Genomic DNA, 24917 nt, shown 5'->3' with positions numbered 1-24917 from the left:
CACGAAAATATTTGCCCGGGCCCCCCACCGCCTAAATTCGGCCCTGCTTTAGAGACGCTCTAACGGTCGAAAATTGATGCAGCGACATCTATACTTCAAATTTGAAACACGATAACGATCATAGGTAACTTCTGCTAGTTCACAAAGCCTCGAAAGAAAAAGAAAAACGAGCATCGCCAAAATAAACGAAAAATGTTATTTTGGAGCATAGAAGTCGTTTAGTAAAAATTGATTAAAAAGCAAGAAACTTGGGTGCATCGTAATTTAAAGCCAAGAATCGTTTGTTTGCCTACGAACAACTTTTCCAGCGACAAAACAAGAAGGGTTCTCTTCATTCTGTTGGAACCGAGCGAAACTTTCTTTGGGGAACGCACTGCGCAAAAAAAAACGGTCACAATACGAGCAGAGACACGAAAAAATATAATCTACTGCATGACATAGTGATCATAGTGATAAAGTAGTTAAAATTTACGTGGAAACGCCATATTCCCCATGTATTCCTAAGGCACATGGTCTGGCTGATCAGCAGTTCTGGTCATGAGAAGACATCTAAAAATGGCTTGATTCGTGGATAACCTCTAAAAACGAACACTTTTATCGTAACGGTATTCGAGCTCTGTCAGAAAGATGGGAAAAATGTGTAACTATCGGTGATCATTACATTTGATTTAGAGGTAACTATTTGTTTCAAAATAAAGTTACATTTTTATTCGAGGTTTTAAGGGCAATAGGTTTGGGAATACACTCGATTGGGTTAAATCAATTGAATGTAACCTTGGTATCCATGAGGAGAAGCGTTGATTGATAACCGTAAAGAGAAGCGTTAATGACACGGGATGATTCTAATTCTCTTGTCATTCTCCGCTCCACTCATACTGCAAGCAAAAGCGTCCTATCAAGAAGACTGGCATCTCTGGATCGATCCCATACATTCTCGTGTATTTGGTTGATCCCAGTGATGAAGAATTTCGTTGGAAACTGACTGAGCTTTGAGCATTTGAAAGTGGACAATTTTCATGACGCTCTTGATGTATTCGGCTTTTTTAATTTGTACCTCTATGCCAAAACGTTGCGTAAGGCGTAATTTTACGTCGAAAACAGTGAGGACTTAGTTACGCATCTAAAAATTCTTAACTAGACAAAATTGCAGCTAAATGAACGCTTATACATAGCTCATGTTAAGTGCCGATCTGTGAGAGCAGATGACAAGAAACACTGCGGAAGAAATTTCCAAAATGAAAATGGCGGCAAATGTTATGCAAATTCGAAATCACCTATAGGCCATAAACAGAAAATCACTTTCCACGCTTCAATTAAGTCAATTATCAGAAATATAATCAAGCCTCTTTATCAGGCTAGTTGATTCTAAGGGGCAACGGGGTTGCAACTAAATATTGCCAGCATAAAATACAGCTAATGTTCGTTCCTTTCCACGGTATAATGCCAGTCTTCGGCAGAGCACATAAAATGCCTTAGAGCACCACAGATTGATAGCCATCCGGGGTGCAATTGCGGTGCATGATACTAGTATATGTTTGTACAGCCATAATTAGTGGCTTTAGTTGCGGGAGAACTTCTTTGGCTTCTACCCTGACCGCCTGCTTTTGGGTATTGTCCGCTCGTCGGTTGCGCTGCAATCCGAACTTAGATTGCATGACCTGTTGGTATGTAGTGTGCTGCTTTATGACCGGAAGTTGCTTTCTTGGCATGCTATAAATTTTCTTGTTTCTTGCTGCGCTGTCAGGCCTGGTGATTGGAAAAAGAATTTAAATTGTTGAAGCTTTTGCCCGTGCGGTCCTGCGTGCGGCAAATGGCTGTGGTTTCGTTTCATGTTCGATGCATGTTATAGAGTCAATGATTTTGTGTTACCATTTATACACATGTGACCTACAATCGATAATAATCTAGAAAAATAAATACATTGTTTTAATGTATTAAAGCATATTTAAAATATTTGTTTTAATTGCTTGAGTTCACCATTATATGACAATTAAACACTGATTAGTTTTCAAAACAAAACTTGTTTCGGAATGTGCTGTGAAACAGTGTTTATTGCCTCGCAAATTTCGACAACCGCTCGTTCAACCGCTACAAAATAAGCCCTAGTTTACCGTGTGTTATTACATTTACTATCTAATAGAAAGGCATTTAAGGATGCCAATTTTGTACCGCGATTAGATCCTATTATAATCTGTCTGTGACCTCGCTCTAGAGCGATTACGCCTGAAATTATCAGCACGAGTATCGCATTCAAAATTCGCTCTAGCAGTGTTTTCTCTGCTTTCTATCGCCACCACAGGCCGTCTGGGTGTTTGTCGTTTCGCTGCCGGTGATTATCATCAATTCACCCCGACACTCGATACCGTTGGCACCGAAAACGATGACGACGCTGGACTCGGCCGGCACCGGAATGTTCATCACGGGACTGCTGGCGGAAACGTACGCCGATCTGCAAAAGTTTTCCTTCCGCCAGGATCCTATCAACCAAGGCAAATTCTGCAATGATGGTAAGTTCGCTGCGTCTGGCACGAGAAAAGCGACCCTCAAGGATGGGAGGCTTTAGTTGTCGTTTATTGAAATGGGTGAATGATAGCTTGGGGACAGTAGGTGTAGGTCCGGGTAAGGTTGCCAATACTTGATTCACCATTGTATTGTGAAATTGTTAATAAACTATTCAGAACTTTCTGTTTGATGTTTTCACTGGCTCATTTTGATTTATTTTGGCATTTTTTTTTAAATTAATAGGTTAACCGAAGTTGACTACCAGAGAAAGTTAATATGAAACTTTTCTCCAGATTGGAATCCAATAAAGAATTCGGAAAACATTCCTTCGAAAAAAATTTGAAAGCAGAAATAATTCCACCAGATCAAGATTTCATTCAGAAGAATTAAAACATTTGAATAAAATTAAATTAAAAAAAAAAGTTAAAAGAGAGAAGTCATTAAAAATATACCTCGCAAAATCGGCAAGAAATAACAATTTTAGAATTCGCGTAGAAAATTGCATAAAACGCAATAAAGTCATCGAAGTCGAAATTTCTCAAAACATTTTTATTTTGATTAAATATCAAGAGAAATACTTCATAGAAATTAGGGCAAACAAAATTAAAAAGGAACAAATTATATAAGAAGGACTTAGAATGCTAAATATTATATTTAGTGTTAAAATTGAGCATTAAATCGATAAATCATGTGATTTAAAAATATAATCAGGATAAAAATAACAAAAATTCGGATGATAAACTGAACAAACTTTGGTAAATACAGTCTCTTATTGTGAAGAAAATATACGATCAATAATAAATAGGGTTTAATTATGGATAAAAATCCTACACAAATATGAAAAAATGAAATTAGTTCGTAAAGTAAAATTACACAAATATGCTTAAAATTTAGAATTTTATTTAAAAATCATGAAAAACGAAAGACAAGTAAATGAAAAAAATTAATGCAACTGTATACAACACACAGGACCCTCCCAGCTGGTCTCGAGGTACGATGCTGGCCTAACAAACCTGTCGTCGTGGGTTCGAGTCTCAACATTATCAGTCTACCAATTGATTAAAACTCATGAAAAACCATGAAAAATGAAATGTTTCTCACTTTTCCAATTCTTGACCGATTTTTGATCTTGACCTATCGAAAGTTTGGAAAATATGTCTATTTGAAGATCCCAGGCAAATTTCAATAATCGGCAATAAAACCAAACAGTTTTGGTAACGAAATTCATGAAATCGCTTTAGCAGTTGACTTTAATCTATTCTGAATTCCATTTGCCGAGTTGTGCTTGAAATGACCACTCTAGTGAAGGTTCCAGTGGGGTCCTATATGGCCACCAACATGATTGGATGCTAGTGTTTTCACATCGTCAGATGGACTCAAAATGAATGTAAATCAACTCTTGGAGTTGCTGAGCACGCCGTTCTCATTTCATGGAGTTTGACATACATATTGCAAATGTTTCTATCCAATCATGTTGGTGGCCATATAGAAAATCGGTCAAAAAATGAAAGAGTAAGAATCATTTTATTTTGTGGGTACCCGGGTACCCTGCCGAGGACTTATGGGGCAGCGTTGCAAATTTTCACTATCAGTGAGAGATTCTTCGTTGAAACTCAAAACTTTCTTACCTACTTACTGTGTTGGCTAATGGACTGTTCAACGGTCTAGGGCCGAACGAATTAGAGATGTCCAGTTTCTTTTGTCTCGGGCAGCCGTGCTCCAGTCTTCTCGTACACCAGCAGATCGTGCATCTTCTTCCACTGGGCACATCCACCACATGCGAGGCCTACCACAGAGTCGACGGCCTCTTCCTGGTTCTCTACTAGGAATAGTTTATGCGGCTTTGTCGTCAGGCATTCTGGCTACATGTCCAGCCCACCCTACCCCGCTGTATTTCCTTCACTATATCAGCATGTTTGTGTACCTGGTACAACTCGTGATTCATGCCAAGTATCGCAATTTACCGCCAAGTATCGATTGCAGAACTTTGCGCTCAAAAACTCCGAGCACTCGTCGATTAGCTTCCCTTAACGTCCATGCTTCATGTCCGCAAAGAGCCATTGGGAGTATCAGCGTCCTATAGAGCGCTAGTTTTGTGCGAGTTTGCAAACTACGGGACCTTAGCTGGTTACGTAGTCCGTTTGCAGCTGCTACTCGTCGTTGCACTTCACGGCTGATATTGTTGTCACATTGCACAAGCGAACCACGAATTCCTCAACCACTCCAAGTCGTTCTCCATCTATATCCACCTCACCACTAACACCACGGGAACTCTCATGCTTTCTGCCAGCTACCATGTTCTTTGTTTTGGTAGAGTTAATGACTACTCCCAATCTCGCTGCTTCCCTCTTAAAAGGCACGAAGGCCTCCTCCACGGCCTATACCGATGATATGAATGTCGTCCAAAACCAATGTAAGATTTCGTGATCATCGTACCGTTTCTTTGCACGTTTGCTTTTCGTACTGCACCTTCAAGAGCTATGTTGAACAGTAAATTAGAAAGCGCATCCCCCTGCTTTCGGTCCATCCAACGTTACGAACGCCGATGTCTGGCCAGCTATCCGCACGCATGATTTCGATCCCTCCAGCGGAGTTGAGCAACGTAGTGCCTCGATAGTTGCAACAATCCAATCGATGACCCTACTTATAGGCATATGAGGCCTTCCAACCAGTCGTTCGGCATTTGTTCATCCGCCCAGATCCTTAGTATTATCTGGTGGATCCGCTTCTAGAAGATCGGCCAAGATACCGTCCTTCCCAACGGTCTTGCCGTTTTTCAGCTCACTGATCGCCTTTTTCACCTCCTCTTGTGTTGGTGGCTCCACAGCTTGTTCGTCACTTTTAATCGTCACCCTGTTTCTGCTCTGCTCTACTCATGACTGGCACAGGGAAATTCCTGCTTCTGACTTTGTTGACTGTTCTATAGAAGCTCCGCACGTCGTCGTTTCTAGCATAGCTGCCCTTTGCGCTGGCGAGCACCTGCTCGTCGTACTCGCGTTCTTCTGACGGTGGACTCTATTTTCGACAGCTCTTGTCTCCCTGTATCTTTCTCTGCTCTGACGCGTAGCCGCAGTGAGCATGCGGCTCCTGGCATGATTCTTCTCATCTGGCGCTCTCTGGCACTCGGCATCAAACCAGCCGTTATGCTGTCTTTGACGTGTCGTACCTACCACCTCTCTCGCAGTCGTTTCGATGGCACCGTGAATGCTGCTCCACAGCCCATTTATGTCTTCCTATTGCTCCTCCTGCATTTCTGCGATCCGTTGATCCAGCTTCCTGGCGTATTCTGCAGCCACGCCATCAGTTTTCAATCGCTGACTGTGAAAACGCGTCGTCCTCTCTGTGCGAGATTTCAGCACGTTCGAAAACCATGCGCGGATCTTACAACCGACGAGATCGTGGTTAGAGTCAATGTTTGCTCTCCGAAAAGACCTAACATCAGTAACATCCGAAAAGTGCCAACCGTCAATCAGTACGTGATCGACTTGGGAGCTGGTTTCTCCATTTGGATGCCTCCAGGTGTGTTTCCGGATATTTATGCGTGGAAAATAGGAGCTACATATGGCCATTCCTCTGGCCGCGGCAAAGTTTATTAACCTCGGGCCGTTTCCATTAGTTGACGAGTAGAGGCTATGCCTTCCAATGACCGGACGGAAGAATTCCTACCTCCCAACCTGTGCGTTTGCATCTACAATTGCGACTTCTACGTCGTGTTTTGGGCACTCGTTATAGATTCGCGCAAGCTAGTTATAGAAGTCATCTTTGACTTCATCGGATTTGTCGTTTGTCGGTACGTAGGTGTTGATTGCACTGTGGTTGAAAGATTTGCCTTTGATCCTTAACACAACACACATATACAGGGTGTCAAAAAAGTTCGGTCACACAGGAAAATCTCAATATTTTAAAGAAAAAGAAGAAAATCTGAATCTGGCTTTCATAGCTTTATTCAGTAACTTATAAAGATACTTCACAGACGATATCTCGGAATTACACCACCTTTCTCTGATCGAACCAGCTTCAGACGTCTCGGAAAGTCGTCGCAAGCGGCGCGCACGTGCTTCATCGGCATCTCTCTCCCAGATCTTCGTGATAACTCGCTTGAATTGCTCCAAATTTGTTGTTTTATAGTCGTTCTGCTTCGACATCATGTATCCCCACACGAAATAATCCAGTGGATTCAGATCCGGAGACGACGGAGGCCATTCATTCTTCGAAATGAAATCGGTCAAGTTTTCCGCACACCACGCCTGAACAACCTTTGCGGTGTGGGATGGGGCGCCATCTTGTTGGAAGCAGTAGTAATCGTCTTCAAACAATAGTTCAGCTTGAGGCAGAACATTTTTATTCAAAACCGTGTCCAGGTAGTACGCTGCGTTGATTTTGACCCCTTTATCGATAAAAATAACAGGCAGTTTACCTCTCTTGCAAATGGCTCCCCAAACCATCACTGACGTCTTATTTTGGAACCGGGAAACGTTCAGCTTGTCCGCAGGAGCTTGCTGGAGGCTCACACTCCAAACTCGATCATTTTGGCGATTGACTGTTTGCTCCAAAACGAACAGCTTCTCGTCCGAAAAAATAATCTCGTCATCTGCGCGCCAACCGAGTAACTCCCGCGACCGTTGGTACCTCTTGTCCTTTGTAGCTTTGGTAACCCCATGAACCACCTGTTTTTTGTACGGTGTAAGTTTTAAATCCTTGCGCAGAAGCAGGCGGATTGATTCTCGGTTCATTTTAAGGTTCCTGGCCAGCTTCCGTGCACATTGGGCGGGATTCCGGCGAATCCGGTCTCGTATATTCTTTTTCAGCCTTGGAGTTCTCACAGACCTTGGTCGTCCAGGTCGTGCCTTGTCCTCGGTGCCTTCGGTCTCTAGGTACCGATTTATGGTCCGGTACACGACTTTCCGGTTGATTCCGAGCGGTTTTAGGTGTTTGAATATGTGTCCGGGTTAGTACCCTTTCACATATTCAGCGATAACAACTGCTCTTAACTCTGCCATGGCTCACAACTCAATGTAAACAAACTGCACAGAAACGAAACTCTGCCACTTTGGGCAGCAAAGTTAACCCTTTCATTTGACATATAGATGGCACCAGAGAGATGCAACGTGTAGGCTACAGGCAACCCCAAAAAAGTGTGACCGGACTTTTTTGTCACCGTGTACAATCATCTACGGGCCTCCACCGGATGACTTTTGTTTTCTGATTTCCTAGCACTATAAAACCGACGTCCCGTTCCGCTAGTTTGCCGCGTACGTGCAATAGGGTCCACGATCAGAAGAGCATAACTAAACAATAACAAAATTCTATCAACACGAGATACAAATAACATATTTTGATACGATTTTGTATTTTCTCATATGATTTTCATAACAATATTGAATCTAAATGAGTTATAATAACAAATCCTGGAATGAAATTTTTCTGAAGCAAGTCTAACAGATTTTCCGTTTCTATTAAAACCTGTTGTTTCTAACAATGGCTGTTATTATACTGTGCTATATACTATCTTATTTTGTTAGAAAGTTGATACATTAGTATCTGTTATCTTAACACCTAACTTAATCAAATTAATAACACAGCCTGGATAATTTTTCCCATAACAAACTAACTGCTTCTGTTAAATTTTAGTTTTTTCTTTCTGATCGGATCTACTGCACGGAATTCCCTTTTTCCGGAACTTGACCACCGAACCTCCTGAATCGCTGCGGTTTCGACTTCCTGCCGCTGTAGTTCTCAAGCATGCAAGCCAGCTCGCACCGGTTCATTGAGAGATCCTTTCACCTTTCAAGTACTCAACTTCCAATCGTTTACCTTGATCTTTTCCCGTGTTCGTAGCCTAGCTCTTTGCCGATTGATCCGTTCCGTATTTCTAATAGTGTTGTACGTGATTGGAAAGATTTCAGTATACACTTCTGTAATGCGTTGGAATTCGTTCCAAGAAACGGAAAAATTAAATGACTGAAAATGTTGTCGGAAGTGGTCCTTTTTCATATACCGGACAAAAAAAATCGCACAAAAACAGTCACAAAAAAAATAATCGCATGAAAAGGTCGCACAAAATAAATTTCGCACAAAAGAGTCGCACAAAAACAGGTTTGACTGTACACGACTGTAGTTTCAACCGGCGGTTGGTTACCCGATCTCCGCTAAGGTTACTCGTATCCCGGTCGGCACCTCGTGGAGGTTGGGAGAGGAGTTGCTGGAGGTGAATGGCCACATTAGGGTCTCTAGTTACACCTGTCCAACCATTCGCCAACTGAAAACTACGAATATCAGTTTCAACACGCACGAGCTGAAAGTGAAAATAACTTTCAGCCCCAATCAGATGACAGTGATAATGCTGATTGGTAGCATTACAGTAATTTCTCACACGCGATGTTTATGCGGTGGAAGATGATGATGCTTACCTACTGCATCGAATCCATGCAATGGATTGGCTCAGATCAAATAATTTCGATATTAATGCCTCAAGAACTGACTTACCTTCAGTTATTTATTTACCAAACTGCCAAACCAAAACTAGAGCACCTGATGCAATCAATTTGCACTTTTGGTTTGGTTTTGGTTTTTTTTTTCGTGAAAAATTGGTCGAAATAGGCTGAAACTTGTCTTAAAAATGCAACAACTTCCGAAGTCACAGTTTTTGCATTTTTTTTTCCTATTTTCAATTCAATTGCGTGCATCAAACTGTGCGCCCGTGTTGTCATCACTGCCAGTAGCAGGCTGTGCGAGCGAAAAGTTTGAAATTGATTGTGATTATGGTTTTATCAGATTATCAAGCTTTTTTATTTGAGAGCAAAAACAAATTTGTATTGATGTTCTGATAAGTGAAAATTTGAAAATCTGGTAACCATGTATGTACTATTAACAATGATGAAATGATGCTTGGACTCCGTCCTGTTTCATCTTACCGTAATTCAATAAAATTAAGAAAATTTGTACTAATATAATAAATGATAGGCAATGGTGGGTTGTGATATTATTGAGTGTTTTAATATATGTTAAAAATGATAGATAACTGCTTATGTATTCCAAGATTTCGCTCTCTAATGTATGTTTCGTATAATATGCAAATTAGGCTGTCCAAAAAAAAAATCGATGTTGAAAAAGTCAAGGTGTTCAGCCCTAAATTGAAAGATAATGTTATTTAGCATTTTTGTAGAACATTTCGACTTTCTAAAAAATTGTTTTCAGGTTGCCCTAACGTGATTTATGAAAATGACCATTTCAAACTACAACACCACTCTTTCGCACTTTTTCCAAATCTGTTCGATTCCTACATTTTTTCATATATTTTTTTTTATTTTTGTGGGGTTGTTTTTGAATATTTTGACACAGAAAAGTGAATTTTTCTCATAATTTTTAGATGAAACCCTTCGAAACACACATAAAAAAATTTGATCAAGAACTGAATTGTTACTGCGAAGCAGGACTCAAGACAAAAATTTACATGAAAAAAGATCCTCAATATCTTATCGGGGGTTGAGATATTGGCGTTTTTACATGTGATGGAAAACTATGCATTTTCACAAAAATGCCACTGGAGCTCAATATCTCCATTGCACAGTGTTTTATTTTGCCGTTTGTGCGAATAATTGAATAGTGATTCAAATATTGATTATAGCCATAAGGTTTGTTCGGAGATGTTTCTGGATATTCAAAAATGCATCTTATAATGTATAAAGATGGGTGATCAATCCATCAATGAGTGAGATAAAAATAGTAGGAGGGTGGTATTCAAGACACGACCGCATAGTTGACGTAGGACTACAATAGTTTTATATTTTTTTTTTTGAAGCTCTGTTTGGTTTAATATCGTTTTACTTTTGGCACGGTTAGATTTTGGCACACATGTGCCAAAAACAGGCGAGAATGTCTAATCACGGTTTGTAGTTCTAGGTTGTCAGCCTTAATTCATAAAGCGACACCTCAAAATCTATGAAAAAGTCATGAAAAGAGAACTGTTCATTTTTGACATGGTTCAATCTTGGAAACAGAAAAAATCTGCCGTGTCGTGTTTGGCAAAATCGAACTGGATCTATATTTTGATTATTTATTTGCAGCACTCGCCATATTTTCGAAACAAATCAAATCTCCCAGATGGTCTCGAGGTACGATGCTGGCCTAACAAGCCAGTCGTCGTGGGTTTGAGTCTCGACTCGGGAGAGAGACTGTTAGTGTCATTAGGATCGTAGCGCCTAGCCCCGCAATTGTCCTGTACACTAAACAGTCGGCTGCGAAGTCTGTGTATAAATAAACAGAAGGTCGAGTTCCGAATCGGAATGTAGCACCAAGGCTTGCTTGCTTGCATTTGCAGCACTCTATTTTAGAAGAAAAAATATTCTCTGGAACATTGATGAATGCCATTCATTCTAATACAGTCAATTTTCTTTAAAAAGGCAAGCTTCTATACAGACCTAAATTGAGTAAGATTTAATAGAAATGAAACAATATTTATTTGTTTTGTGAACGATGGCTAACTCTCCGATCACCAAGCGTCAAAGATGTCACATAATAAAATTTTCCTGCAGTTACAAGTTCATGGAAAAAAATAACGATAAAGAATTACAGTTTTTAAACAAAAATGTATATTCACAGAAAATTTAAAATGGACATCAGAAAAACACAATGAATTTAATTTATATACCCTGTTATCTGCCTCTACCGACACGTACAGAGTTTTGTTGTCCCCGTTGGCGCAGCGTATTTTGCGGCTCCCGAATGATCATATTGAATTTATTTATTTGCTACTATACGAAACAAAAAGACAATTCAAACAAACAAATCAAACGGCAGTTCGATTGTTTTCCAGTTCGCAAAACGAATCCTACGCGTTAACCCAACACGCCCCACTGTGCGTCGACAGCGGCAATGTAGTCTTCACGTGACTTGGATGTACACAAATGAATGTCGAATTCTACTGCACTGATAGACGACGAGTGACCAGCGCTTTATTCATACATTGCTCGCTGCAGTACTGTTGCCTGTGCCAGCATGTTTCTCAAGACATCAGTTTTAATGACATTCTAACAGCATAACTTAAAACTATTAAAACTGTCTGATAGTGAAGGTGATTACGAACTTTCTGAAAAAGCTTCACCTTCAAAACATCAAATCAGTCTAGGCTCATGGAAGCGAACATTAGTTGATCTATTGGGATGGAGAGATTTTGTCAATTTTTTGCCACTGCTATACAGGATATTACAGCAGGCAGTTGGTGTCTACTCATGAAGTCTGTGCCAGGCGTGCTCGCATGTGATCGGTACATTGTTCGTGAAAATTCGACCTTGAAACTTTTGTGAAATTTTGACTGTTTAACAATGAAATGATAATGATAACTGAGGAATCACAAAATTGTCCATCATTTTATCAATCCAACGACATATTGATAATTGTAACCCATCATTCCAACGTTACACCTTGGTTTTAGTTTCCGCAGAATGTATCTCGTTTTAGTGCGGTTAGACGTAGTCCTACGTCAAAAAACTTTATAATCAGAATAAGACAGACATAAGGTCTCTTCGAACAAATTTTAGGTTATCTTAATACAAGAAACTTTACCGAAGACTTAATGTTTCTCTCTCTTACATATTACGAGTAACATTAAGTTTTCCATTAGAAGGCACTTACTTACTTTACTTTTACGACGACAGACCGATTATCGATCCAATGTCGAAATTGTTTCATCGTCGATAAACAATGGACACTTAATGAAAGGGAACAAACTGCATCTTGAATAGTCTGTGTGAACATGGTACAAAATTACACCAATACATATTTGTGCATATGTGCTACCAATTTATCACAACAATGATATAAAAAAATGTATGAGAATATATTGGACACGGCGTAACACACCAAGAAGGCACTACAGATCACAATTTTTGTTCTAACTTTTTTCGCAGATTTTTCCGAATTACTAAACCTTCTATTAAATTATCAGCCATCCAAAAATACGTTTGTTTTCTGAATATTGTTATTTTTTATCTCCCAAAATAAAACAATTATTTAACATAGTTGTTAAAATGCATAGTTTTCCTTCACATATAAAAATGCCAATATCTCAGCCCCCGATAAGATATCAGGGATCTTTTCTCATGTAAATTTTCGTAATAAATCCCAATGCAATGAAAATATCAGTCCTTGATAATTTCTTTATTCATGTTTTGAAGGGTTTAATCTAAAAACTATGGGAAAAATTATTTTTCTGTGATGTTAAATGGGCTCTGGGAGGAATTTAGGAATTGAACAGGATTGAAAAAAGTGCAAATGGTATGTAGCTTAAAGAAGTCTTTTTTCATAAATTAAGTTTGGGCAACCTGACAACAATTTTTAGAAGGACGAAATGTTCTACAAAAATGCTATAAATAACATAAACTTTCAATTTAGGGCTGAGCACCTTGACTTTTTCAACGTGGTTTTTGTTTTGGGACACCATAATTCAGATACTCTGTGTACTTAAGCAGTGAAACAACTTTCCGCTCAACGTTTGAGGAAAATTTTCACTCTACAATTTCTACCGTTTTTTTTTTTCACCAAGCAAAAAGTAGCAAAGCACAACTTTTCGTCCTAGTGCACGTGGTGCTCAATCTTTTCTCCCTGTAGCACACAGGTAAGTACCAGTTTCAGTCTACTTTATTGTGCAAGTGAAGGCCAAACTAAAAGTGGTCGTTCGATACCCTTGAATGGTTTGGCTCGTTTTGTAACGTAGGTAAATGGTATGACAAAGCAATCAAACCACATCTACGCTACATGTAGAGTGTCTCCGTTCGATTTTCATACTCGTTTCATTTGTCTACCGGTAGGATTTGCGCGAGCATTACTCGAGTCGAAAGAATAAATAAGAGAAAAGAAGTGGTTTCTGCTGCTATGAATGACTGCTTCCTGTAGAAACCATCCGGACCTGCTGTGCTGAGAAGCTTTTCCGCTAGGCATTCATTAGTTGCGTCTCGTGGCTCATTAGGCAGGATTTTCTCGCCATTCCAACCACACTGTATATTCCAAAATATATGTATACATATGATATGAGTTGAATCGAAGGAAAGTGAATTTTCCTAAAGAGGCGATTCGTTTAATTTCGCTTGTCATTCGTAGCTTTTAAAGTACCGTAAAGTGGGGTGACTTTGATCACTTATTTGATTGTATCTCAAATATTTTCAGAATATACTGAAAACAATATTCTTTGATATTTTTAAAATAAGTACTGGCATGCATTGAAAAGATTCAGTCACTACTTCAAAAGTTTAGCAACAATTTTGCTGTTTTTAAATATGCTCTAAAAATTTTACACCAATAATCATTCCGGGGTGACTTTGATCACTTTATTGTTTTGATGAATTTGGAGTAACACTTTGCTACTTTCACTAAATTGAACAGCCCTAAACGACTTAAACGAGTTTATAAATATGGAAAGCAATTTGGGGGCCATTCACATTCTACGTGAACAGTTTATAATGGCGAATGTCCAAGATTCATACAAAATTTTTAGAATATATATGAATGATTGTTCACTGAGAGAGAAGGTGGTCTAAAATCGTCGAAAACTAGTCCACGAGGAATATGACTTATGAAATTGTCCAAATTTACATGTTACCTAACGTCTTGGGTTTTTGTTAAGAAGAAATATGTAATACGGTGTGGAGAAAATTGGGACTCAACATGGCCTTCGAGGAAAAACTTGCAAAAATAACAATAGAATGTATTGTTATAATATTTGTTCATCTTAAGAACTAATCTGGGAACAAAATAAAAACACTTTACGTATTGCAACTTGTTGTTTTGAATCTGCTTGAACCGATTGTTTGTATGCAACAAAAATCGCCAAAAATACACTTTATTTTCAAATAATGTTTTAGCATGAAAAACACTCTTTAAATAGCAGGAAATGCATGGATAGTAGCAATGCGAACATATATCCACACAATCAGTGAAGATTACGACAAATCCCAGCCACCCCGGTGATCAAAGTCACCCCAGTTTACGGTATCACAAGTGGCTCCATTAGAAGTAATATTGTCACAGTGAAAACCTGACACCCACCAAAAAAAAACACACAATTTTCCAATGGAGGTCAGGGTTGTGCCCAATGTGCTTTTCATTCATGCTTCTTCCAACACAAATTATGCACACTTTTTGCCACTTCCGATCCCGGGCTATGAAACCGCATCACATTGTGTGGTTTTGTCGTAGTCATCATCATTCTCTCTGGTTGGTAAACTGCTTGCCGGTCATTAATCTTCTCCCGGTGCCGTCGTCGCAAGAATTACCATTCGACGCTCGTTCGCTCTCTCACTCCATCTTCGGTTTGGCCCATTGTTTGGAAAAGGCTTCCGGTTGCTAGACTTTATCCTGTTCTCGATTTTGTTTTTCTTCGAAGCTTTAATGATAACACAAAAAAAAACGAAGGAATTTATTTGACGAGCTTGGAAATGGGTGACAACGTCTGAATGCGAAAATTGATAATGGATCGAGTATGGTTTAAGCTGTTTCTATTAAAAAATCCAGTTTTCGTTGGTAATCGTTACACTCCAGGAATGCTGATGTGTACGTACAAATGTAGTGAATATTGATACAAAATTCGGTGAGTGAACAAAATTTTTACGGAATCTAGAATTGTTCAGCTATGCATGAATTAATGCACTTTACACGGTATAGATAAATTTTAAAAAAGGCAAATAAACTATTGTCAAAAATAGTATAAAAATTTTTTTCTGTGGCTGGATTGAATGCTGTCTTAATTCTAAATGCTTCAACGATTTATAAAATCGTATAATCATCGTACCAATGCGGCATTTCAAGAAAAGTTCGATTTCCGTTTGTACTCAATCCTGTAACCTTCCTTTCAATCCAAACATCTCATCACGTTTGATTACTCCGCTTGATTGGTATTTCCAGTTTTGCTCTTGGTTGTATGCTATACTTTTGACAGAGAAACATAGACTTCGATTTAAAAGATCTTCCATAAAATTGCTTGACAGAGAACAGAAGTTCAGAGATTCTTTTGATGGCTCAAAATTCCGTAGCTGGTCGGAACGCCAGCTCATTCAGTCAAAAATTAGTTGTTCGATTTGTCGTCAAATCTTCTTGGCAAAAATTGAAAAGCACTCGAAGGTTCGACGATATTTTTCGATTAACTAACGTAATCGAATCTATATAGCAATGCGGAATGTTTCAACTCATCAAAATGTGGACCAATACGATGATATTACTTACAATAGAGTATAGTAATTTAAATAATCTATTTTTTATTTGACTTTCTGAAATTGACTAAATTATCCATAGAAATCAAAATCTTGATGAAAAAAATATTACAGGGTATTGGTTCCATTATTATCTTAGTAGACTCAAAATTGATCAAATTAAAGTTTACATTAAATAATACGCTGAATGAGAAAATGTGTAACAAGCTAATCAAAAGCCACAATTATATATACGTAAAATTTAACTTAAATATGACCACGTTAAGAACGGTCTATAATTTAAACAATAAAAGTTTTATTCGTCAGTCTTTCTAGAATATGTGAAATTTTTATTAACTTAATTCAACATCATTGTAAGCATATTCAAACCATATATAACTTTAATTTCATGCAATAAAAAATCCATAAATATATATATAGAAGGCCTGAAAACAATATAAAAATGAAGAGACACATGAATAATCCTTATTAATCCTTAATAATCCGACGCCAATAATTTTTGCTCTTTCGCACATATACTTCTTTTTTATAGCATACAGTACCTTACCTGAATGACGACGCAAGCCTCATCGCAGGAGAATACGGAACACATTCCACAATGATTTTTAATTTAATTACCCGTAAAGCTCGTCAATAATCGTGCTTTTTCCCGTCTCTCTCTTACGCAGGACTCTGGCGTATGTCCCGGCATCCGAACTATTTCGGCGAGATCGTCATCTGGTGGGGCATCTTCGTTATCTCGCTGAACGTAATCCACGGCATCGAGTGGGTGGCAATCATGTCGCCGATCTTCACCACCCTCATCATACTGTTCCTGTCGGGCATCCCGGTGCGAGAGCGGTCTGCCGATGAGAAATACCGAGAGTAAGCTCTAATTAAAGTGTTTGACTGCCCGTTTCTTCCGTCGTTCAGTTCACCCTCGACCGGATTCAGTTTGTCCGTTCGGTGTGGGAGCTTCCGCTTGGCACACGTGAATGCTACAGAAGGCGAGGAATATCTCGTGTGTTTAAACTACCTACTCTGTTGTTTGGGGCGAAGAGACTGCAATGCAGCTTTCTGGTACAGCCGGTTTCAATTTGCTACGCTTTCATGTGGAAATAATTTGAAAATCATTATCTCGTTTTTTTGTGAAGTTATGCTTGCTGGGTATTCACATGAAAGCGTAATGAAAGCGAACTGCTAGAAATTTAATTTTTTGTCACAATGAGCTCTGCCAAACCATTTGACCTTTTGGATTGCCAGCAAGCTCATATAAAGTATAATAACATTCCGAACTCCATGGGATGGTAAAAGTTTCTTTTATTAATGGCTAAAGCCATGCGTACGGGAGGGGTTTCGAGAATTTGATCAAAATTTCTTTTAATTATAACTGAATTTTTCACTGCGCACTGGAACGTAGAACTGAAACCAAAATTGCAAAATCATATTTGTGTAATGGTAAAAGTTTTACGGAATGATCCAAGCAAATATTTGCATAATTATCTTGTGAGCAAAAATGTCTCAGAAGTCAGCTTTATTATTGCATTGCATTTGATTATAAACCTTGGCACATACAGCATAAAGAAACCCTGAGCTACTAATCTATGGCTGGCTTGGGGGGGGGGTACATACTTCTCATATTCACATTTTCTTTTTTAATAGGGGGGAATGTTTGTAATGATTTATTTATGTACTAATATCTATTCAGAATTAGTATTGTGTGTTCTGCCACAAATGGTGACATTTCAACACTATTATATATATATATATATATATATATATATATATATATATATATATATATATATATATATATATATATATATATATATATATATATATATATATATATATATATATATATATATATATATTTGTACGCTTTTTTTATTATTGAATGTTATTAGCTTTCGCAGTTAAGTTAATGTAATTGTAGGAAAAATATTAAACCTACTTGTCAAGGGAAAAAGGAATAAAACAAAACTTAAAATAAACTCAAAACTAGGTATCTTACTGACTATAAAGTGAGCTAATCGTTGCAATTGAGGATTGCAACGATTTTTGTCGGATTTGTTGATAATTTGGCTTGACATATTTTCTAATGTTTCTACATTAGTGAGCCTATGAAGCTCGTTCGTGCTAAACCAGGGAGGACGCTTCAAAATCATTTTCAAAAGTTTATTCTGAATCCTTTGAAGTGTCTTCTTCCTGGTTGTACAACAACTTGTCCAGATGGGAACTGCATATAACATTGCTGGCCTAAAAATTTGTTTGTAAATTAACAGTTTGACCTTGAGACAAAGTCTAGAATTCCTGTTGATAAGAGGATATAAACATTTGATATACTTATTGCACTTTGACTGGATATTTTCAATGTGGTCCTTGAAAGTAAGATTCTTATCATAAATTAGCCCTAAGTATTTAACTTGATCAGACCAATTTAAGACCGTTCATCTTAATAACGTGGTTATGGGTGGGTTTGAGAAATAAAACTCTTGGCTTATGAGGAAAAATAATTAACTGTGTTTTAGAAGCGTTAGGGGAAATCTTCCATTTCTGCAAGTATGAAGAAAATATATCTAAACTTTTTTGTAGCCGACTTCATATAACACGAAGGCTTTTTCCTTTTGCGGAAATGCTTGTATCGTCACAAAACAGAGATTTCTCACAACCTGGTGGTAAATCAGGAAGATCAGAAGTAAAAATGTTATATAAGATTGGGCCCAAGATACTCCCCTGAGGCACACCAGCTCTAACAGGCAATCTATTAGATTTACCATTTAGATAGTTAACCTGAAGAGTGCGGTCAGTTAAATAACTTTGTATCATTTTTGTAAGGTAAAGCGGAAAACTGAAATTTGACATTTTAGCTATTAAACCTTTATGCCAAACACTGTCGAATGCCTTTTCTATATCTAGTAGAGCTGCTCCAGTCGAATAGCCTTCAGATTTATTAGTTCGAATCATATTTGTTACTCTAAGTAACTGATGAGTAGTGGAATGCCCATGGCGAAAACCAAACTGCTCATTTGCAAAAATTGAGTTCTCATTAATATGTGCTATCATTCTATTGAGAATTATTTTTTCAAAAAGTTTGCTAATAGAGGAAAGTAAACTAATTGGTCGATAACTTGATGCCTCAGCTGGATTCTTCTCGGGTTTTGAAATTTAAGTGTCTTTGGCATTTTTCCATTTCGTAGGAAAATGTGCTAGTGCAAAGCATCTGTTAAAAATTTTTACCAAGAAATTTAAAGAGTTTTCGGGAAGTCTTTTGATAAGGATATAGAAAATCCCATCATCTCCTGGTGCTTTCATGTTTTTGAATTTTTTGAGAATAGTTCGCACCTCATTCAAATTTGTTTCCAATACCTCTTCAGAAAGAAATTCTTGGGTGGTGATCTGATCATACTTTTGGTTTACTTCATTTTCAATAGGACTTACTACGTTCAAATTGGAGTTATGAACGCTCTCAAACTGCTGAGCAAGTTCTTGAGATTTTTGTTCATTCGTTAGAAAAATGCAATCACCATCTTTAAGGACTGTAATGGGTTCCGAAGGTTTCTTAAGAACCTTCGAAAGCTTCCAGAAAGGTTTTGAATAAGGTTTTAGTTGTTCAACTTCTCTCATGAAATTCTCATTTCGCAAGAGAGTGAATCTATGTTTAATTTCCTTTTGGAATTCTTGAAAAATAATTTTCAAAGCAGGATCACGAGATCTTTGGTATTGACGTCTCCGTATGTTCTTCAAACGTATAAGTAGTTGAAGTTCACTGTCAATAATTGGTGCATTAAATTTCACTCGAGCCTTAGGAACTGATAAATTCCGGGCATTGAGAATTAAGCTGCTAAAATTATCTAATGCTCTGTCAATGTCAGCACTATTTTGTAAAATAATATCATTATTCAAATTTTCTTCGATCGTAGAACGATATCTATCCCAATTAGTCTTGTGATAATTTAACACAGATCTAGTGGGATTTAAAATAGTTTCATGTGAAATAGAAAATGTTATGGGAAGATGATCAGAATCAAAGTCAGCATGAGTTAATAAATCACTGCATGAATGACTTTGATTTGTTAGTACCAAATCAATTGTAGATGGATTCCTAATAGAAGAATAACATGTAGGACCATTTGGAAATAAAACTGAATAAAATCCAGCCGAGCAATCATTAAACAATATTTTTCCATTGGAATTGCTTTGAGCATTATTCCAAGATCGATGTTTCGCATTAAAATCACCGATGATTAAAAATCTAGATTTATTTCTTGTGAGTTTTTGCAAATCTCCCTTGAAATATTTTTTTCGTTCACCAGTGCATTGAAAAGGCAAATACACTGCGGCTATAAATAAAATGCCAATACTTGTTTCAATTTCAATTCCCAAACTCTCGATAACTTTGGTTTCAAGATGGGGTAAGACACGATGTTTTATTCGACGGTGGATAACTATTGCAACTCCACCACCGGCAACATCAATTCTATCAAACCTATGATTCATAGGTCTATGAACTATATAATTTGGGTTCTTTTTTAGTTTAATATTTGGCTTTAAAAGCGTTTCAGTCACAACTGCAATATGCACTGTTAAAAAATTGAAAAATTCATCTTCTTTCGCTTTTAAAGAGCGAGCATTTCAATTTAGAAAATTTACTGCATTATTTAAAATCATTGCTGAATTTCAATGTCATAACAATATTAGTTGTAAATTTTATACCTTCTTGAACAGCCTCGTACATCGAGTTACAGTTCAACAAAACGGACATTAGCTGCAGCATGGATTGTTGTATGTATTCAATCTTTTCTGGAGTTGGACTACCTAAATCAATACTGGCTGACTTTTCAGCACCAAACACGAATGGTTTGTTACTGTTTGAATTTGAAATATTACCTGTAAGGACACTGGCATATGAACAGCCTGGTGTTGCCTGAACAGGATTTTTTGTCTGAAATTTGTTATCTGAATTTAAATTATTACCTACAGACACACCTGCTAATGAAAGTGCTGGTGATGCCTGAACAGTATTGAAAGTCTTTTGTATACCCACATTGACAACAGGTTGCTTAGAATTCCTACGTTGTCTGGAAGCAATAATTTTTGACCTTACAGGACAATTAAAGAAATTAGATTTGTGATTTCCCCCATATTTTACACATTTGAAACTATTAGTGGTCTCTTTCACGGGGCAGATATCTTTCGTGTGACTAGAGTCACCACAAATCATACATTTTGCAGACATATGGCAGTTTCGAGTTCCATGACCATAGGCTTGACAATTCCGACATTGAGTAAGATTATGGATCTCTCCATGTCTCTTGAAAGTTTCCCACTTTATTCGCACGTTAAATAAAACACGTGCTTTTTCCAAACATTTCAAATTATTTACTTTGGTACGATCAAAATGTACCAAGTAATTTTCCTGGTGTATTCCAGTTTGATTAATTTTGGCATTTGCCTTTCGTTTCATCAAAATTACTTGGTTGGGAGCAAAACCAAGTGATTCTGACAAACATTCTTTAATTTCCTCAATAGTTTGGTCATTTGAAAGACCTTTCAAAACAGCCTCAAACGGTCTCTCGTTTTTGGCATCAAAAGAATAAAATTTATACATCTTTTCAGTCAAATACTGTAAAAGATGTTTATGGCCATCAAGAGATTCGGCCAAAATACGAATTTCGCCTTGGCGGCCAATTTGAAAATTAACTTTCACATCCGACAGAAATGATGAAAGTTCTGATCGAAAAGCTTTTAAATTTGCTACAAATACCACAATAGGTGGAACTTTAACCTTCTTCATAACGGCTTTATGCTCAGTATGAGAAGTTTGAATTTCTTGATCCCCAACGGAAGAAAGAATATCATACCTGTTAGTCGAAATTTCAGTGTCACTTGGAGGAGATGCCTCACGGTTCCTTGAAGCCGCATCAAAGCGAGCTTTTTTATTTTTTCCAGGCATAACTGGAAAACTTCACTACACTTTCACTTCACTATAGAATTTAAGTAGAAATATCTCAAACCAAATTTACTCACTAAACACTCGTTAACGTTAAAAACAAATTTATTACTTTGCGTTTCAACAGGTAGTCTTTCAAGAAGATTGACTAAGGCTGGCTTGTTTTTCGTTTTAATTCCTTGTTCATGAAATAAATGTTGTCATTCCAAAAGGCAGAATAAGATCGGAGTCTGTCAATTCCAAAAATATCGAAACAGATAAAGATTAAATTTTCGTCCTTATGACACCTCAAACAGTATAAAATCGTTTTCATCAATAAGGTCTTAAGAGTAGAGTAGCGCCTACGAAGCCTTGATTATCGACTAATGATGACACGCAGCTATAGGCACATTACATGAACAATTGATAAATTGGAATAAGTTCATTTGATCAAAAGACACTTATAATATTACATATTTGGCTCTGATGCTCTCATACGAAATGACCAAGCACTGGTGAAAGTTTGGAAACCCAATGATTGCAGTTTCCCGCAAACATAGTGGCGGTGAAATATAACAAATTCAATAATTTGCAACTTACGCTAGGTGTTAAAAAACCTAAGCTCATTGAAAACATTTAACAAATGAATAAGCCCTGAAGATGGGCCGCAGATACACATTTCGCGAGGATGAAGATGCCAAGCATAGGTACACCAACGTTGCTATCGCAATGATTTACGGAAAAAAATATCCATGTTTTGGAGTGGCCGACGCTGTATCCAGACCTTAACTCAGTAAAACAAATGAAAATTCAGGTACAAGAACAGAAACCAGCAACCATTCAGTAATTACGGTAAAACTGAATGTCACGAAATCGCACCTACAACAGCTGCTCAGCTTCTCTAATGGATGCAAAACGATGTCAAGCTATAATTGAAGCCGAAAGTGGTCCCGAAATATTGAATGAATATCAGGAATGAAGGGAGTATTCTCCTTTTGCATTAATTTTTCATCATTCTCTCAAACTATAATAGGGGAACTGTTCCATAATTCATCTCAGCGCAAATATTCATCTCGTACAACATAATAACTCAATTGAAAACTACAAAAACCCATCCATGGAATGGATTCTTCTTAGTTCACTTTAGATTTCTCCTAAAGTAGAATCCTCAAAAACTCACCAAGATGCCTTGATATTATAGTCGGGCATCTGCACTCAAAAACTCATTTATTTTAATCACCTACCTCAGAAAACAAAATCCGCGCATTGCTCTATACGGCTACAACGGGACTCGTTCAGCAGCCAACCAAAGTTTTTTTCATTACTAGAGGACCACTTTTCATTTTAATCACTAAACAAAATCACTCACTACACTAAGAATACTTTAATCTTTGAAATATTCACCTCAAATTTCCTAAAACAAGCTTGAATTAGCTGAAATATATGAGATGAATGCCTAAAATTTCTAAATTTCAACTGTACGTATTTTCATTTGTTTTCACTGCGTTGAAGAAAATCAAAAGTTGCCAAATCAGTTTCTATTAATACGAACAAATCATACTGAAAATGTTGAATTATTCCGACATATTTACAATAAATCGAAGCACTGCAGTGGTTACCTAGGCTATCAATTTTGCACGTAAACAACTACAGCGGATATCTAGGTAACCTACTACTACGGCTACTTTCATTCATGATAATGTCATTCATTCATGATTACCCAGTGATGGAAACGAAACGAATATGATACAATCGTCGTTTATTCATCATATGTGCACTTCACGAAGTGTACAGGTCGCGACTAAACTCGAATCCTCTCAACCCATAAAGAAATGATGATAGGGTGCATAGGTTTCTGGGAGAAAACAAACACATGACTAGACTACATCAGCTCTCCATAGGCCGGTAGTTACGGGAAGAAAGGATAGTAACAGGAGAAAATCATGTCGCCTGAACAGCAGGCCCGTAGCTACCGGGGGGCTAGGGGGGGCTTAGCCCCCCCACGCGTTTTCATTGCCCCACCACGCAATTTTCTCATATATTTGATTGATACTAGGTAAAAACCCAAATGAAAAATCTGAAAAATGACCAATAAGCATTATTGAATAGTCTTCAGTAGTTCATCAAATCTCAAAAGAACCATGTTTAAATCCGAACAATCAAAACGGTCGAACTCATATGACAAAAAGGTAAAATTGCTCAATCTTTTGGTGAGCCCGCTTGATTCGCGGCGAAGTTGGAACTGACGATCCGCATACTTCCGTTTCGGATGTCCGGACCAGCTTTCATTCTTTCATCGGCCTTACTGTCGTGATCATAATCACCTGACATCCCGCTCGGATTCGTGTTGAAGGATGTCGGAAGATTACAGGCTGTCATTCGCGACAGCTTGGAAATACCAACAGACATATAAAGATGAAAAATAACAGTCCGTATGGAGTTGCATGTGTGCTGTCGTCAGTTGCTGTCGAACTGTTCACCGAACGTGTGGGGAGCAGAAGGAGCTGTGCAATACAATGAGAGCCGGATCAGTTGAATATTTGCTGTCATTGTCTTGCAGTCATTTTCATAACACTGGTGTGGGGGAAGGAACTACTTCGGCAGCGGTTGAGTTCAAGCGAGAGTAGGAGAGCATACACTGTCATTTTCTTTCTTTTTCTGACAAAAAATCATATTCATGAGTCAAAAAAATAAGGATATAATAAGTTCTGATCGCTCTCTGTAACAGAGACGAATAACTTCATATAGCGAGTTGTGCACATTGAGAACCACGTATTGTGGTGTACACTAATGAATAGAAATATATCGTAAAGAGGAGAGCAAAAAGAGTGCACCAGCACCGATACTTCGTTTTTCGCATACTGACGACGATGTCAACGCATCCTAGACTTGTTTTATATGTATTCATTAATCGCTAGAGGTGATTTTTTTCCTTCGCTAATTACCAGTGTGATGAATATGGGGGCGTCGTGAGATGAATAATTGAGTAGTGATTCAAGTTTTGAGCAGGGATCGGATGCTACTCAATTTTTTGCGTGCAAAGCACACGCCGTTGGGAGACTACACATTAATTTCTAAAGAGACTAGTAAGAGCAGTTCAAATTGCACTGTCCATTCGTTTCCAAAGAGACGAGTAAGTGCAGGTAGCATGTCACAACACAATTTATCCGTCTCTTGCCGGAGATGTCTCTTACTCAGGGATCGGGAGCTACTCTTTTTTTTACGAGTAGAATACACTAGATGTTGGGAGACTGCACATCAATTTCCAAAGAGACGAGTAAGAGCAGTTCGGATCGCTTTCG

General features: G+C 37.9%; 1 protein-coding gene across 11 annotated transcripts in view; it reads left to right on the top strand.

Annotated features, from left to right (window-relative positions):
• LOC129721276 (uncharacterized) overlaps positions 1 to 24917 on the top strand; it is an 89709-nt gene that overhangs the window by 42467 nt on the left and 22325 nt on the right. For all 11 annotated transcript variants that reach the window (XM_055673663.1, XM_055673662.1, XM_055673667.1 and 8 more), the window contains exons 4-5: positions 2300 to 2507; positions 16373 to 16568. In XM_055673663.1, coding sequence (XP_055529638.1) covers positions 2300 to 2507; positions 16373 to 16568 — 404 coding nt within the window. The remainder of the gene's footprint in view (positions 1 to 2299; positions 2508 to 16372; positions 16569 to 24917) is intronic.

This window comes from Wyeomyia smithii, chromosome 2 (assembly GCF_029784165.1).
Source record: "Wyeomyia smithii strain HCP4-BCI-WySm-NY-G18 chromosome 2, ASM2978416v1, whole genome shotgun sequence".
In the NCBI taxonomy this organism is placed as follows: Eukaryota; Metazoa; Arthropoda; class Insecta; order Diptera; family Culicidae; genus Wyeomyia; species Wyeomyia smithii.
Note: the sequence above shows the minus strand (reverse complement) of the source record. Positions and strands in the feature narration are given on the sequence as shown.